This window comes from Manis javanica, chromosome X (genome assembly GCF_040802235.1).
Source record: "Manis javanica isolate MJ-LG chromosome X, MJ_LKY, whole genome shotgun sequence".
In the NCBI taxonomy this organism is placed as follows: Eukaryota; Metazoa; Chordata; class Mammalia; order Pholidota; family Manidae; genus Manis; species Manis javanica.
This window is the reverse complement of record NC_133174.1, coordinates 140,724,634-140,742,485: the sequence shown is the minus strand read 5'-3', so window position 1 is coordinate 140,742,485 and position 17,852 is coordinate 140,724,634. Positions and strand designations below refer to the sequence as shown.

Genomic DNA, 17,852 nt, shown 5'->3' with positions numbered 1-17,852 from the left:
TGAATGGAATTGTCTTCCTGATTTCTCTTTCTATTAGTTATTGTTAGTGTATAGGAAAGCTACAGATTTCTGTGTGTTAATTATGTATCCTGCAACTTTGCTGAATTCCGATATTAGCTCTGGTAGTTTCAGAGTGGAGTCTTTAGGGTTTTTTATGTACAGTATCATGCCATCTGCAAATAGTGACAGTTTAACTTCTTCTTTACCATTCTGGATTCCTTGTATTTCTTTGTTTTGTCTGATTGCCGTGGCTAGGACCTCTAGTACTATGTTGAATAACAGTGGGGATAGTTGGCATCCCTGTCTTGTTCCCGATCTCAGAGGAAAAGCTTTCAGCTTCTCGCTGTTCAGTATGATGTTGGCTGTGGGTTTATCATATATGGCCTTTATTATGTTGAGGTACTTGCCCTCTATACCCATTTTGTTGAGAGTTTTTATCATGAATGGATGTTGAATTTTATCAAATGCTTTTTCAGCATCTATGGAGATGATCATGTGGTTTTTTTCTTTCTTTTTGTTGATGCAGTGGATGATGTTGCTGGATTTTTGAATGTTGTACCATCCTTGCATCCCTAGAATAAATCGTTCTTGATCATGATGGATGATTTTTTATGTATTTTTGAATTCTGTTTGCTAATATGTTATTGAATATTTTTACATCCATGTTCATCAGGGCTATTGGTCTGTAATTTTCTTTTTTTGTGGTGTCTTTGCCTGGTTTTGGTATTAGAGTGATGCTGGCCTCATAGAATGAGTTTGGAAGTATTCCCTCTTCTTCTACTCTTTGGAAAACTTAAAGAGGATGGGTATTATATCTTCACTAAATGTTGGATGAAGTTCAGCAGTGAAGCCATCTGGCCCAGAGATTTTGATCTTAGGTACGTTTTTGATTACCAGTTCAATTTCATTGCTGGTAATTGGTCTGTTCAGATTTTCTTTTTCTTTTTGGGTCAGCCTTGAAAAGTTGTGTTTTCCTGGAAAGTTCTCCATTTCTTCTAGGTTATCCAGGTTGCATGTAATTTTTCATAGTATTCTCTAATAATTCTTTGTATTTTTGTGGTGTCTGTAGTGATTTTTCCTTTCTCATGTCTGATTCTGTTTATGTGAGTAGACTCTCTTTTTTCCTTGATATGTCTGGCTAGGGGTTTATCTTTTTTGTTTATTTTCTCAAAGTACCAACTCTTGCTTTCATTGATTCTTTCTATTGTTTTATTTTTCTTGATTTCATTTATTTCTGCTCTGATCTTTATTATATCTGTCCTCCTACTGACTTTGGGCGTCATTTGTTCTTTTTCTAGTTTCATGAATTGTGAGTTTAGACTGCTCATATGGGAATGTTCTTCTTTCCTGAGGTAGGCCGGTATTGCAATATACTTTCCTCTTAGCACGACCTTCACTGCATCCCACAGATTTTTGCGGTGTTGAATTATTGCTGTCATCTGTCTCCATATATTGCTTGATCTCAGTTTTTATTTGGTAATTGATCCATTGGTTATTTAGGAGCATGTTATGAAGCCTCCGTGTTTTTGTGGGATTTTTCATTTTCTTTACGTAATTTATTTCTAGTTTCATACCTTTGTGTTCTGAGAAACTGGTTGGTACCATTTCAGTCTTTTTGAATTTACCCAGGCTCTTTTTGTGGCCTAGTATGTGATCTATTCTTGAAAATGTTCTATGTGTACTTGAGAAGAATGTGTATTCTGCTGCTTTGGGGTGTAGAATTCTGTAGATGTCTGTTAGGTCCATCTGTTCTAATATGTTGTTCAGTGCCTCTGTGTCCTTACTGATTTTCTGTCTGGTTGATCTGTCCTTCAGAGTGAGTGGAGTGTTGAAGTCTCCTATAATGAATGCATTGCATTCTGTGTCCCCTTTTAATTCTGTTAGTATTTGCTTCACATATGTAGGTGCTCCTGTGTTGGGCACATAGATATTTATAATGGTTCTATCTTCTTGTTGGATTGACCCTTTTATCATTACGTAATGTCCTTCTTTGTCTCTTGTGACTTTCTTTGTTTTGAAGTCTATTTTGTCTGATACAGGTACTGCAACTCCTGCTTTTTTCTCCCTATTAGTTGCATGAAATATCTTTTTCCATCCCTTCACTTTTTGTCTATGTATGTCTTTGGGTTTAAAGTGAGTCTCTTGTAGGCAGGTTATAGATGGGTCTTGTTTTTTTTATCCATTCAGTGACTCTATTGATATGCGTGTTTTGATTGATGCATTCAGCCATTTACATTTAGGGTGATTATCAATAGGTACATACTTATTGCCATCGCAAAGTTTAGATTTGTGGTTACCAAACGTTCAAGGTTAACTTCCTTACTATCTAAGAGTCTAACTTATCTCACTTAATATGCTATTACAAACACAATCTAAAGGTTCTCTTCTTTTTCTCCTCCTTTTTCTTCCTCCTCCATTCTTTATATATTAGGTATCATATTCTGTACTCTTTCTCTATCTCTTGATTGACTTTCGGCATAGTTCATTTAATTTTGCATTTGCTTAGTAATTAACTTTTCTACTTTCTTTACTGTGGTTTTATTAACTCTGGTGACAGGTATTAAACCTTAGGCACACTTTCATCTTTAGCAGTCCCTTCAAAATACACTGTAGAGTTGCTTTGTGGGCAGTAAATTCTCTCAGCCTTTGGTCATCTGGAAATTGTTTAATCCCTCCTTCAAGTGTAAATGATAATCTTGCCGGATAATATAATCTTGGTTCGAGGTCCTTCTGCTTCATGGCATTAAATACATCATGCCACTCCCTTCTGGCCTGTAAGGTTTCTGCTATGAAGTGTGATGATAGCCTGATGGGCTTTCCTTTGTATGTGATCTTATTTCTCTCTCTGGCTGCTTTTAATAGTCTGTCCTTATCCTTGATCTTTGCCATTTTAATTACTATATGTCAGTGTTGTCTTCCTTGGGTCTCTTGTGTTGGGAGATCTGTGCACCTCCATCACCTGAGAGACTATCTCCTTCCCCAGATTGGGGAAGTTTTCAGCAACTACCTCCTCAAAGACACTTTCTATCCCTTTTTCTCTCTCTTCTTCTTCTGGTACCCCAGTAATGTGAATATTGTTCCGTTTGGATTGGTCACACAGTTCTCTCAATATTCTTTCATTCTTAGAGATTCTTTTTTCTCTCTGTGCCTTAGCTTCTTTGTATTCCTGTTCTCTAGTTTCTATTTCATTTATCATCTCCACCACCACATCTAATCTGCTTTTAATACATACTCTTCAATGACTGGATCTCTGACCAGAATTCATTCCTGAGTTCTTGAATATCTTTCCATACCTCCATGACCATGTTAATGATTTTTATTTTGAAATCCCTTTCAGTAAGATTCATGAGGTCGATTTCTTTGAAATCTCTCTCAGGTATTATATTCATAATTTTACTTTGAACCAGGTTCCTTTGGCATTTCATATTTGTATATGGCACCCTCCAGTGCCCAGAATCTCTACTCTCTGGAGCTGCTCAGCCCCTGAAGCAATGTCGGGGGTCACAGGGGAGTGGTATTGGTGCCTGGGGGGAGGAAAGAGCTGTTTCCTGCTTCCCAGCCACTATGCCTGTCTCCACTGCCTGAACCAGTGGTCTGAGCATACAGGTATAAGCCTCTATGCTTTGCGTTTGTAGTTGCTGTGGACAGATCTTCCCTCTGGCTGGCCTAACGCCAGGGTAGGGTTTGCTGGTTTGTGAGCCAGGTGGGGCTGGCCGGGAGAAAGGTGCAGTAGGCTGCATATCATGGAGGGAGTCCTTGGAGCTGTGTAGCCAGCCAGGGAGCTGGAGCACCTGGAAATCATGAAAGGTCTGAACCTGCTGGGCAGAGTGCACCCAGACAATTTTGTCTACCTGTCCTTTCTCCTAAGCAGTAAGCTCTGTGCAATCCTTGCCCCTTTAGCAGCCCTCTTGCTAAGGGCTTCCCTGTTAGGAAGTCTCTCAGACTGCCCGCCTTTCTTTTGTCCCAGAGCAGTAGGATATGGAACCCTGCTTTCCTCAAGCAGCTGGAATCTCAGTCTGTCCAAGAATTCTGCCTTTCTTAGCTTTCCAACCCACTAATCATGAGAGTACCATGCAAGCACCATGAAATGTAGGTTAGTGCTCCCAGAGCAGATCTGCAGAGTTACATATTCATGAGTCCCAGGCCTCCACTCCCTCCCTGCTCCATTTCTCTTCCTCCCACTGGTGAGCTGAGGTGGGGGAAGAGCTTGGGTCCCGCTGGGCCACAGGTTTGGTACATTACTCTGTTCCATGAGGTCTGATCTTTTCTCCAGGTGAATGCAGTCTAGCACAGTCCTCTTTCCTGTTGCTCTTTCAGAATTTGTTGTATTAATTATATTTTCATATTATATGCAATCTCATGCCACCATCTTTCCCTCTTACAGTTTTCTAAATCTGGTCTATTTCAATAGTTATCTGTCTCCTCCTTGTCATATTTTGTATATTTGTGCTTTCTCTCCCCACCCCAATTATGTTAGCTAGTGGTGTGTCTATTTTATTACTTTCTCCCCAATTAATCATTTTGATTAATTTGAGTTTTTTTCTATTCCTGACCTCATTAATTTTACTTCTTTCTTTCTTTCCTTATGTTTTATTTTGGTTATTTTGTTGTTCTTTATCTTAGTATTTGGAGTTTGAAGTTAATTAATGTATTTTTGGTCTTTTATTTTTATTAATATAAATGGTTAAGGCTATGTATTTCCATTGATCTCTGCTTTTATCTGGGGAGCATGTTTCCCTTGTCTGGACAGGCTTCTGTTAAGTTTGCAGAATTGGCCTCAGATTTTCTATGAAACTAGAGAATATTGTCTCTGCCAGGGTGCTTCCAATTTGCTCCCAAGATGAACTCAGTTTGTTGGGCTACTAAATGAATTATGGAAATGTTTAATCTGTTAAGCATGCTGTATCCCTAAATTTCTATTAAAACTGCAGAAAACTTCTGATTATGACAACTCAGCATTAAAAACTGACCCACTTCTTATATATAGTTCTTGTATATATCCAAAGAAGTGAAATCTTGATCCCAAAGTGATATCTGCTCTCCCATGTTCATTGCAGCATTTTGCCTAATAGCCAAGATATGAAAACAACCTAGATGTCTATTAATGGATGAATGGATAAAGAAAATGTGCTGTGTGTGTATATGTATTATTTATATATATATGTATATATATATATATATATATATATATATATATATATATATATATACACCATTTGCAAGAACATGGGACCATTATGCTAAGTGAAATAAGGCAGACAGAGAAGGGCAAATACTGCATACTCTTATATGTGGAATCTAAAAATAATCAAATTCATAGGAGCAGAGAGGAGTATAGTGGTTGCTGTGGCAGGGGTGGTGGAAGAGAAAATGCAGATATGTCGGTGAAAGTGTACAAAGTTTGAAGATGACTGAGTTCTGGAGATGTAACGTACAACATTGTGACTATAGTTAACAATGCAGTATTATATACTTGAAATTTGCTAAGAACATAGGTCTTATGTGTTCTTACGGCAAGAAATAAATGGTAATCATGTGAGGTGATGGATATGTTAATTAACTTGAGTGTGATCATTTCATGATGTGTGTGTATATATCAAAATATCAATTTGTACACTTTAAATATATATAATTCCTATTTTGTCAATTACACTTCGATAAAGCTGGAAACAAAGAACCGACCCAAACTGGTTGTCTTGCAGGTATGAGAGAATTGAAATCCCAATCCACATTGTCCCTCACATAAGCATTGGGAAAGTGTGCCTTGAGTCAGCAGTAGAGCTGCCCAAGATCCTGTGCCAAGAGGAGCAGGATGCATACAGGAGGATCCATAGGTAGGGACCCTCTTGGCTCCACTCCTCTTCACTTCTCAGGGCCTAGTGCATCTTCTCTTCTCCTCTTCTGTCCTCACCTTTAGCAGCTCAACTCTTTAGCCTCCTTTCCTTTCACTTCTTTGTGAGAAAGCTTTGACAACCTCTAGTCATAATGTGTCTCATACTATATGATAACAATCTCTCTAATGTTTGTTTCTCTCCTGCTGTACTTTGGATTCTTCAAGGGCAAAGATGCTTTTTTTGGTTATTAAAAAAAAAGCTATAACATCTTAGTAGTCCTGTTCCCAAGCACTATGTCTTTAGCAGTAATTGTGTACTTGTGACAACTTTAATGAGAGACAGTAATTTCAGAATTACCTCTTTGCTTATCTCAAAGTTCTGAATAAAATCATATCCCCTAAATCATGAAACATTTAACAATAATAGGTATTAGAATTATACATATTAATGTGATCTAGTTGGCAAAGATCTGGTATAGTTTATCATGTTGTTATTTAGTCCATGACCATTTTGTTTCCCCTTCACTGCTAATTTGCTACTAAGCTAAACTATTTTATCCCTTTAGCCTTACACATCTGGACTCAGTAACCAAGATCCATAATGGCTCAGGTAAGTAGGTTTTTTTTTCTTGAATATAGGTACTGATTCCTGAAATAGTGAACAGAAGCAAACATAGTTTAAGTGCTTGAAGTGATTAGTACAAGTTATCCTTGAGTTTCTTTTCCCTAGAGCTTTACCAATCTTTCTACTGAACCCTGTGAACCCTTTACTATAATGCTACTTAGAGTAAGACTGGAGGAAGGACAGGAACAAGTTTCATGGTAGACGTCCTCAATAGGGTGCATGTTCAACAACCAGTTATCAGAAAGGAGGGAAGGCCCTCCTGTGTTGTGTTTTCCAGTTTCAGTAGTGTGGTACCTCTATCATTGCTGATTTCAAACTAACTGCCTCAACCAGCTTATAAAGTTTCTGAAATTTCAACAGTTGGCTCTTATGAGCTGGTCTAAACCAGCTCTAGCATACTACTACCAGACTGTGGTTGTGAGAGCTGAAAGAGATGGAGAAACAGACAGATAGATAGACATATACATGGACAGATAAAAGGGAGGGCATGAAATGATAGGACAGACAGACCAAGCCATCTCTCACCTTTTCCTCTCAAAGTAATTGCTTTCAAGTGTTACAGGCACTTACTTTGAGAGGAAAAGGTGAGAGATGGCTTGGTCTGTCTGTCCTATCATTTCTATCTGGAGGTAAAACATGACAAAGAGTTAAAAGTTTCAGCCATGATCTAAAGCAAAGCTACAGTAATGGTAATAACTCGGAAATGGACAAATAAATCAGTAGAACTGAGTAGGGCCCAGAAATAGGCCCATGTATATATAAGAATTTATATTTAAGAAAGATGTTACTTCAAATCAATGAAAAAAGATGGATTAGTCACCATATAGTGTTGGGACAGTTCATTTGTTTGTTAGTTTATTCATTCAAGAAACATCTGTGTGCCTACTCTCAGCAGGTACTCACTGTTCTAGGCACTGGGGTTCAGTACTGAACAAAAGAGACAGTGTTAACCTTCAAAGATGAAAGGATTAGGAGGCAATCATTTAAAAATAACCATTATATGGCCATGCTGCCCAAAGCAATTTACAGATTCAATGGGATCCCCATTTGAATACCAATAGCATTTTTCAGTGAAGAGCAAATAATCCTAAAATTCATGTGGAAACACAAAAGACCCCAAATAGACATAGCAGTCTTGAGAAAGAGGAGCAAAGCTGGAGCTATCATGCTCCCTGATTTCAAGCTATACTGCAAAGCTAGAGTGATTAAAACAGTATGGTACTGGCACAAGAACAGACCCATATATCAGTGAAACAGAGTAGAGAACCCAGAAATAAACCCACACAAATATGGTCAGTTAACATATTGACAAAGTCAAGAATGTACAATGGGGAAATGACTGTCTTTTACACATGGTGTTGGGAAACCTGGACAACAATAAGAACAAAATACAATAAATGAACAACCTGGATTAATCTCAAGAGCATTATGCCAAGCAAAAGAAGCATCCCACAAAATGTACACACTCTATCATTCCACTTATATAGAATTCCAGAATAGACAAACTATTCCATGGTGACAGCAAGGAGATCAGCAGCCACCTGGGGCCACTGACTGCAAAAGGAACTCAGAGAGACCTCTGGGCTGATGGAAATGGTCTCTGTCTTGACTAGCAGTGGGTAAAGGGGTATACATTCATCCAAACTCATTGAACTATATGCCTAAAATGGGATCATTTTATTGTCTAAAATTATACCCCTATAAAGCTCATTTTCGAAATTAAACAAATACAGGAGGAAAATAGAAGAGGATAGTTTTCAAACTCTAGGAGGTGGTAGCCTAAGTATAATCTGAATCCCTGAACTCACAAAAGAATAGACTAAATAAGAATTAAAGACTTTCATAAAGATGCCTGTAGAAAAGTCAAACTGTTACAGTAATCTTTAAAAGAAGTATGAATTAAGATAAAGTTGTTGGTTTTTCACCTTTCTTTTGGCAAAGATTAAACTGAGAGAGAATCAGGTGAGGCTGTGGGGGAAGTGAACACTCCCATATACTGTTCCTGGAGGTATAATTTGGTACAATTTGTAAAATACTGGATAATCAGTTTTAAAATATATACGGACTTGAATCTAGCAGTTCTGCCTATAAAAATGTGTCTTTCAAAAATTTGTAGGGCAAGTGTGCAAAAATAAACATAATATTAATCACAGTCTTTATAATAGCAAAGAACTGGATGCCACTGAACTGTCCATCAATAGAAGACTTAGTAAGTTGGCATATCCAAACTAGATCTTTATTGACACAGAAAGATGTTATGTGGGGGAAAAAATAACATTGAAAATTGCAGTTTTTATTCAAAAGTATACAGATACATGGATGCACATACACACATATGTATTAATAATATCTTGGAAGATATACCCCCCCCCAGTATTTACAGCGGTCATTTTCAGTAATTCACATATTATGAGGCAAAATTTGTTTTAAAAAGAGTGCCATAGATTGTTCATCTCACCACGAAGCCAAACATTCATAGTAAAGCATGAAAGATGATAACTCCCTTATTCTTCATATCTCTGGTTTTTCCTCATTTTAAAAGAGGAACTTTCAGGTGAGTTGAATTAATGTATTTATTTATTTGCTATGTAACAACTAATAAACAATTTTCCTACTGGACTTCTGGAAAACTAAGTTGCAGAAGGCAGAGTTCTAGCTTTCTAGGAGGTCATGTTCATTCATACTGTGGGAAAGTCTGAGGGCTGGAAAAGGAGCCCTGCTGGGGCTCGTAAGCCCTTCTGCCTAAGTGAAAAAAGAACTGGTCATCCTTCTGTCATCTGCATAGTGATAAGCCAGACTTCCTTCTGGCTTATGGATCCAAGGATGTTCAGGATGGTCTCCAAATAGGTATCTTCTCAGCTCAGTGTCTCTGTCTTTACCCTGGCTGGCCATCCAAAATCATCCGCCAGTCCTACTTATTGCATGTTTTCTACTTCCTCCTCCGACCACTTCTTTCTGTGCTCACGGTTGGGAGGCTACTGGTGGTGGAGGGTTATTTCATCTGTGTTTTTCCTATTAAAGTGTTTACCAAGAATCTGTGCAGTCAGATGTCTGCAGTCAGTGGGCCTCTCCTACAGTGGTTGGAGGACAGACTGGAGCAAAACCAACAGCATTTGCAGGAGTTGCAACAAGAAAAGGAAGAGCTAATGCAAGAACTTTCTTCTCTAGAATAAAGCAGGAGAGAAAATGAGGTAAAAAAAAATTTTTTCAATTTGTGTTATTAAACATGGTCTCAAAATTCACAAATCTCATGTAGGCAGACAATGGAGCAGATCTTAAATCCCAGTGGATGAATTTTATGCATGCAATAGATATATAATGTCTTCATAAAAGTTTCATTAAGGCTTAATGAACCTCCTACCTATAACTGGCCTACAAAGAACATTTGCAAGGTAATTAAGTAGAGTATGAAAGTCTTTTAAAAAGGCTGTGGAAGGTTCATTGGCGAGGATACCCTGTAATGTCCAGGGAGTATATTTTTAATGTTTTTCTCTCCCTTTGTTTACCTTGGAAGACTTTATTTTCATTTTCAGATACATTTACTCTGTAGAATAAGCTAAAGGAAGAAGAATATTTCATGTTTCAGTTTTGTAGTTATGATGCTTATGTTTAAAAAGCAAGTAAGTACACATGGGTTAGTGAGGAAGGAAGTAAAGACCATCAGCACCTCACCTCTACCGTTTGCCCTCATTGAGGCATGTCTTATATTTTCCTTCTTGATCTCCAAGATAGGTATTTTGAGATTACCTGTCAAAAGCTGAATCTGTGTGGGTGCCCTTTCTAACTAAATAGATAAGTTCTAGCAAATTTGACTCTGAAGCAAATCTCTGTTGAGCAGATCCTGTTTACCTAGAACTTCCATTACAATATAAATGTGCTTTTCCAGAAACATTTATGATTTAGGATGTAACAAAAATCCAGCTTTAGCAAGTTCTGTTGTATTATTCTTAACAAGTGTAACCACAAATGATAAGTTAATCTTCAGAAAAAAGTCAAGCCTATTGTATATGGAAATTAAAGTAGGAATTGGAGGAGGTGGAAAGAAAGAAAACAAAGAGAGCCCCAATCCCAGCAGCAGTGACAAAGGGTTGGTTTTTCTTTTATCTTCTTGTTTCTCCATAAATTTTTTTTTTCAAATTTCAAAGTGTAGCCCAGAACTACCTGCAGCAGAATCACTTGGAGGTCAAACTTCATCTTTGGGGGTGGAACCCAGAAATCTTCATGAACTTCCCAGCTGACTTTAAGGCATACTAAAATTTGAAAAACCACCACCTTAGGCCATACAGAATGTAAATGCTGTATTTTCCCTAATTTCCCACAGCCACAGTTCTCTATTTTTTTCTTTCCCTATAGGAAAGATGAAAATATCCAGGTGTAAAAATCATTAAGCTAAATCAGTTTTAAAGAAGAAGAAGTTGGAAGACTCACATTATCTGACTTCAAGACTTACCATAAAGCTACAGTAATCAAGACAGTATATGACCAACTGATTTTGACAGAGGTACAAAAGCAAGTCATTTTCAACTAATGATGCTGCAATTGGACACCCATGGGCAAAAAGTGAACTTTGACCTAAACTGCACATCTTACTAAAAACTAACTCAAAAAGGATCATGGACTTAGATGTAAGATTTAAAACTATTAAACTTTTAGGGAAAAAATTAGGATCTTGGACTAGGCAACAAGTTCTTGGCCTTTACCCCAAAAGTACAGTCCTAAAAGGAAAAAGTTGATATACTGGACTTCATCAAAATGAAAAACTCTTGCTCTGCAAAAAATTTAAGATAGGGAAATTATTAAGAGGAATAATTTGCAAACCATGTATGTGAGCAGTCTAGACTATATAAAATCAACAACAAAAACAGTCCAATTAAAAAATGAGCAAAAGACATGAACAGCCATTTCATTAAAGAGGATATATGGATGGCAAGCACTTGAAAAGATGTTGAACTTCTTCAGTCATCAGGGAGTGCAAGTTAAAACCACAGTGAATTATGACAACATACTTATCGGAATGGCTGAAGAAAAAATAGTGAAAACACCAGATGCTGTTGAGCATACAAACTGGACCTCATACATTCTGACAAATGTAAAATGGTATAGCTACTCTGGAAAAGAGTTTGGAAATTTCTAATAAATCTATGCATACATATGTAATATGACCCAGCAGTTGCACCCCTGAACATTTATCCCAGAGAAATGAAAACCTTTGTTGGCACAAAAACTTGTATACAAATGCTCTTAGCAGGTTGTTTGTAATAGCCAGAAACTGGAAACAACCCAGATGTCCTGCAATTGAGTGAGTGGTTAAACCAACCATCCCTACCATGGAGTACTACTCTGCAGTGAAAAAGGAACAGACTATTGATACACAGAACTTGGATGGACCTCAAGGGTATTATGATGAGTTAAAAAAGCCAGTCTCAAAAGGTCATACTGTATGATTACATTAATATAACATTCTTCAAATGACAAATCATAGAAATGAAGAACAGATTAAAGATTGCCAGGTATAAGGAGTGGAGGGGATATGGGAATATATGTGACTATAAAGGGATAACATAAGGAGTTCCTTTGTGCTAATAGAATGGTTCTGTATCTTGATTGTGGTGTTGATTACATGAATCTATATCTGTGCTAAAACTATATAGACCTACATCCACAAATGAATGCATGTAAAATCTGGTGAAACTAAATACAAGGTCTGTAGTCTAGTTAACAGTATTGTACCATTGTCAATATGTTGGTTTTGAAGTTGTGCCACAGTTTCTAAGAGTTTACCACTAGAAGAAACTGGGTGAAGGGTACGTGGGACTCACTGTACTATTTTTGCAACTTCCTGTAAATCCATAATTATTGCAAAATAAAAAGTTACAAGTGTTAAATAAGGAACTAGGAGGTATTATCCTTAATTTATGAGATAAGAGTGTTTCAAAGAAAATCTGATTGGAATAAAATGATTTGAATATTTTTACAGGCAACCTTGAGCACACATCCTTTTCCCTTTCTGGGCTTCATTTTTTTTTATTTGTAAGGTTAGAGTAGATGACTATGAGTGTTCCTTTTAGCTCAGTGTTTAGTCTTTAAAAGTTAAGTTTAAGCATCACAAGAAGCAGTGATTTGAACAAGATGTATCATGACTTTCCTACTTGTACCAATCCAGCTTACCTTAACACAAAATGTTACATTCAGCCTACAACCCTGTATCCTCTTCTGGTCAGCAGAGTCTCTATTTTCAGTCACAGCCAACAGCAGTGGGAATCCTATACATTTGCTTTCTCTGTTTTCTCATCTCCTATTCATTCAACTCATTGCATTCTGACTTCTGCCCACATCACTCCATTCAAACCACTCCTGCCCAAATCACAGTGCCCCTCAACCACAGTGAAAGTCAGTAGATGCTTTTCCCGTCCTTCACAAACATCTCAGTCTTCTTTGACACAACTGGCCAGTCTTTGAAATCTACCTCTCTTGGCTTCTGCTATTCTGTTCTTTTCTGGTTTTTCTTCTCAAATTCATTCATAGGCTTCTCTATCTTCCCTTATACTTAGTTGACAGATAAATCTCTGTTTCCATCTGAACTCTAGACCTACCTAAATTGCTATGTGCCTACTACACATTTCCATTTCCACTTGGCTGTCTTTACAGCACATTAAACTTAATACATCCAAATCTAAACTCCTGGTTTTCAATCTGAACCATAATCTCTGCCATTGTTTCTTACCTTAGTGAATGGAGCATCCATTTGCACAGACCAAAAACCAAAAGACATCTTTAACATCTCTCTCCATCACCTAAATTATTTACACTGATAGAGTGTGGCAATATGAAATTCTTTTTCTAAACTGATAATCTGAGTTGTAATTTGTAAAATAGGCATGTGTGGGGAGGATGGGTACATGGAGGTGTCAAAGGGCCTGGTGGCTGAGGAAGCAGGGCTGGGATTATTGCTTGAAGGTAAAGGAGTTCACAGCTTTAGTGCCAGCAGTCAGATTAAACAAGTTGAGCAAATATGCAAATATGTTGAGGAAAGTGGCGCTAGGTTTCTCAGTGTCAGAGAAATGAGAAAAGGGGGCAGGGTAAAATGAACCTCATGGTGTTGGACTGAAATTGGCAATACTGATACAAACTTTTTTCAAAGGAAAAAAATATATACACTGATAGATCTAGGAGTGTGTGTATCAACATATATACATACATTTCCTCACTCTGTCCACTAAGAGAGAATAGAAGTGATGTCCCACTAATTATGGGCACATCTAACACCCAGATATTGGTTCTCAAATACCACCCTTCACTAAAGGTAACCAGGGCCCCCCTGAGAGAAATGGCTGAGTCTACCCTGATAATACATAGCGGAGGAAAGAAAGCTCTTCCTTTAAGTAGAAAGCCAACCAATAAATGTAGAAGGAATGATAAAATTAGAAAGTCACCCTTGGGTAATCATTGTAGTGGTTGATTCAGATGAGAGTCATCAGTGGATACTAAAGCAGGGTGATGGGTGGAGGTTTAACTGTCAAGGACATGAAAAGCATGGAAAGGCCAAGGAGTTTCCACAGACTAAAAGAGATGAAATTGTTAAGACAGTTGCAATATTTGAATGGGGTCTTTGGATTGAATTGTAGTGTTGTATTCCCTTATTTGGGGGGATGGAAAACTCCTCACTCTTCTTAGGGTATAAATGCAAACTATAAATGGTTTTGTCTATTTTGATGTGTGGGACAAGGACCACAGGGAATTGATACCTTTGGTTTCTCTTCTTTTTGTGTAAGTAATAAACTGGTAGCACAGCTCTTACCTAAGTGTTGAGCAAGAGAAGGAAAAGTAAAGGCCTTCCCATTGTCCTGTGTGTTCAGGGCTACGTGGTCTGGGTTAGAGAATATAAAAGGACTCCTTGGGATCCAGTAGCATTGACTGTGAGGAGGTCTGCAGACGCACTCTCCAGTGAAACTGGTGAAAATGATTTATTTTTAAAAATTTAAATCTCTGGAAGTGGTCCTAAGGACAAACAGTAAGTCAAGAAATATCTATTCAAGACAATCTACAAAAATTTGCTAAGAATCTCTAGTATTTGAATTTAGATCTGCTCCTCCCTCCCCCAGCTCAGCGAGGAGAAGACTCCATTCCAGATTGGTGCAGCCAAGAACACAGGGTTCCCACTCCCCCGCTCCCAGTTTCGAAGGCTTTATTCCCAGGAGGAGTGAAGACTTCAGCATTTCTCAACCTGTTCCCTGCTACCTGTTGCTGAGGCTAAGTCCCAGGTAAGTGTGGTTGAGAGGTGGGGGCTCCGTTCTCTCATCCAGCTCCCACTTGTGGGATGCAGGCTCTAATTTGGGCATGGAACACTGAGAATGTCACTCTCTGAGTGACACTGCTGCTCTAGGAGTTAAATGGCCATTGGAGGGGAGAAAAGTAACCAGGCACATTACTACTTCCTCTCTGCCCTGAACTCCTTAAGTTCCCAGCTAAAGAGATAAGATACAGTGTCTTTTTTTGCTAAAAGAAAAACAAAAATCTCTTAGAATTTGCACAAAACTTACATTGAAGAGAAAAAAATTTAACTCTGTGAGTGAGGCTTGGGTCAATTAATTGTATGTATTGTTGTAAAAATGTGTAATTGGTATTGAAATACATTACATGTTTAAATTGTACATATCCATAAAGTTTTAGAAATTTTCTCTAATGTCCAGTTTTCACTGTATAAATAATGTCTTAGTGTCTGACAATTGGAAAGTCTCAATTGCTGTGGCTGTACGCCAGCTGGAGCAATTGACAAGATCCAACAAAATGCAGATGCCTGCTTGTCAAGGAACATTTCTTGAAACAGTGGAGTGAATTCACAATGCTTAGTCTGTCAGCTAGTCTAAAAACAGCTGTCTTTAACAAGGTAAAAAACTCTTATGTTCCTGATTTTTTTTAAAAGCTGTAATGCTTGCCAAAAGCTGGCCCATTTGTGTATGGCAAAAGAGACTGCATCAGACTTCTGACCTACTTCTTGGGCTATTGGTGGTGCCTCACTGCCCTTGAGACCTTTTCAGTTTACAATGTTGCTATTTCAGTGGAGTCAGCTGACTATGGTCACACCACTCAGGTCCTTGAAACTAATTTGTATTGTTTTATTTGATGAACATTCCTCATACCCTGGTGATTATAGCTGACACTGCTAAATATATGGTGAGACTGGATGTGTTGAGAAAAAAACTGCCTGAAAACAAAAGCCCAGGGCCAGATGGCTTCACAGCTGAATTCTACCAAACATTTAAAGAACAGCTAATACCCATCCTTCTTCAAGTATTCCAAAAAATAGAAGAGCAAGAAGGCGGAGCCAAGATGGTGGCGTGAGTAGGACAGCGGGAATCTCCTCCCAAAAACATATATATTTTTGAAAATACAACAAATACAACTAATCCTAAAAGACAGACCAGAAGACACAGGACAACAGCCAGACAACATCCACACCTGCAAGAACCCAGCACCCGGTGAAAGGGGTAAGATACAAGCCGTGGCCCAGAGGGACCTGAGGCCCCTCACCCCTGCTCCCAGCGGGAGGAGAGGAGTCGGAGCTGGGAGGGAGAGGGAGCCCAGGACTGCTAAACACCCAGCCCCAGTCATCCGGACCAGAGCACAGACACAGTGCATGCGTGGGGTGCCAGAAACTAGGGATGCAGGACAGTAAGACCTGTGAGCAGGTCCCACAGCCGGCGCCCCTGTGACAAAAAAAAGCAAGTGCTTTTTGAAAGTCTTAAAGGGACAGGGACCCCACAACTGGACGGAAGCATCCCGGGTCAGAGTCCAGCAGCTGGAAATCCCAGGGAACCCTGGGTGCACTAACCCCCTGGGCAACAGCTCTGAGACCCCTCATGGAGGTAAACAGCCAAACAGCCCCCCATCCATTACCCCTCTGGGGCCCCGCCATAGCAGAGTAGCAGCCTGAGGCTGGCCACGCCCACAGCAAGGGAGCTTCCTCCATACCAGCCGGCAAGATACAGAGACCCAGTCTACATGCAATTGCCCAACACAAGCCACTAGGGGTCACGGTTGTCCCAGTAAAGAAAGGCCAGGAGCAAGTGGAAAGAGTCTTAGCTCTCCCAACTGACAGACGAGTCAATAGCACTCCACTGCACCTATCAACATGAAAAGGCAAAAAAATTTGATCCAGACAAGACTAACCCAGACAGCTTCAACATCTTCTACATCTTCCCCTGAGTAGGAACTTGGGGAGATAGATTTAACCAATCTTCCTGAAAAAGAATTCAAAACAAAAGTCATAACCATCCTGATGGACTTGCAGAGAAATATGCAAGAAGAAGGAGGGGGAATACAGAAATAAAACAATCTCTGGAAGGACTCCAAAACAGAATGGATGAGATGCAAGAGACCATAAATGGACTAGAAAACAGAGAACAGGAACGCAGAGAAGCTGATGCAGAGAGAGATAAAAGGATCTCCAGGAAAGAAAGAATTCTAAGAGAGCTGAGTGACCAATCGAATGGAACAATATACGCATTATAGGGGTACCAGAAGAAGAAGAGAGAGAAAAAGGGATAGAAAGTGTCTTTGAAGAAATAATTGCTGAAGACTTCCCCAAACTGGGGGAGGAAATAATCGATCAGACCACAGAGGTATACAGAACTCCCAACAGAAGGGACCCAAGGAGAGCAACACGAAGATACATAATAATTAAAATGGCAAAGATCAAGGACAATGAAAGAGTTTTAAAGGCAGCTAGAGAGAAAAAGGTCACCTATAAAGGAAAACCTATCAGGCTAACATCAGACTTCTCAACAGAAACGCTACAGGCCAGAAGAGAATGGCATGATATATTTAATGCAATGAAAGAGAAGGGCCTTGAACCAGTAATACTGTATCCAGCACAATTATCATCTAAATATGAAGGAGGGATTAAACAATTCCCAGACAAGCAAAAGCTGAGGGAATTTGCTTCCCACAAACCACCTCTACAGGGCATCTTACAGGGACTGCTCTAGATGGGAGCACTCCTAAAAAGAGCACAGAACAAAACACCCAACATATGAAGAAGGGAGGAGGAGGAATAAGAAGGGAGAGAAATAAAGAATCATCAGACCGTGTTTATAATAGGTCAATAAGCGAGTTAAGTTAGACAGTAAGATAGTAAAGAAGCTAACCCTGAACCTTTGGTAACCACAAACTTAAAGCCTGCAATGGCAATAAGATCATACCTTTCAATAATCACCCTAAATGTAAATGGACTGAATGCATCAATCAAAAGACACAGAGTAACAGAATGGATGAAAAAGCAAGATCCATCCATATGCTGCTTACAAGAGACTCACTTCAAACCCAAAGACATGCACAGACTTAAAGTCAAGGGATGGAAAAAGATATTTCATGCAAACAACAGAGAGAAAAAAG

The 17,852-nt window shown here is 38.8% G+C and overlaps 2 protein-coding genes across 5 annotated transcripts in view; both read left to right on the top strand.

The window, feature by feature from the left end:
* The window catches only part of BRCC3 (BRCA1/BRCA2-containing complex subunit 3), a 62,845-nt gene extending 50,495 nt beyond the window's left edge, over positions 1-12,350 (top strand). For all 3 annotated transcript variants that reach the window (XM_073227890.1, XM_073227892.1, XM_073227889.1), the window contains 4 exons: positions 5,703-5,834; positions 6,400-6,443; positions 9,480-9,649; positions 10,812-12,350. In XM_073227890.1, coding sequence (XP_073083991.1) covers positions 5,703-5,834; positions 6,400-6,443; positions 9,480-9,631 — 328 coding nt within the window. In that variant the 3' untranslated portion in view covers positions 9,632-9,649; positions 10,812-12,350. The remainder of the gene's footprint in view (positions 1-5,702; positions 5,835-6,399; positions 6,444-9,479; positions 9,650-10,811) is intronic.
* Positions 12,351-12,477: 127 nt separating this feature from the next.
* Positions 12,478-17,852, top strand: part of LOC108384276 (phosphatidylinositol-binding clathrin assembly protein-like) — a 43,569-nt gene continuing 38,194 nt past the window's right edge. For both annotated transcript variants that reach the window (XM_073227887.1, XM_073227888.1), the window contains exon 1: positions 12,478-14,719. The gene's annotated coding sequence lies outside the window, so the exon portion shown is untranslated. The remainder of the gene's footprint in view (positions 14,720-17,852) is intronic.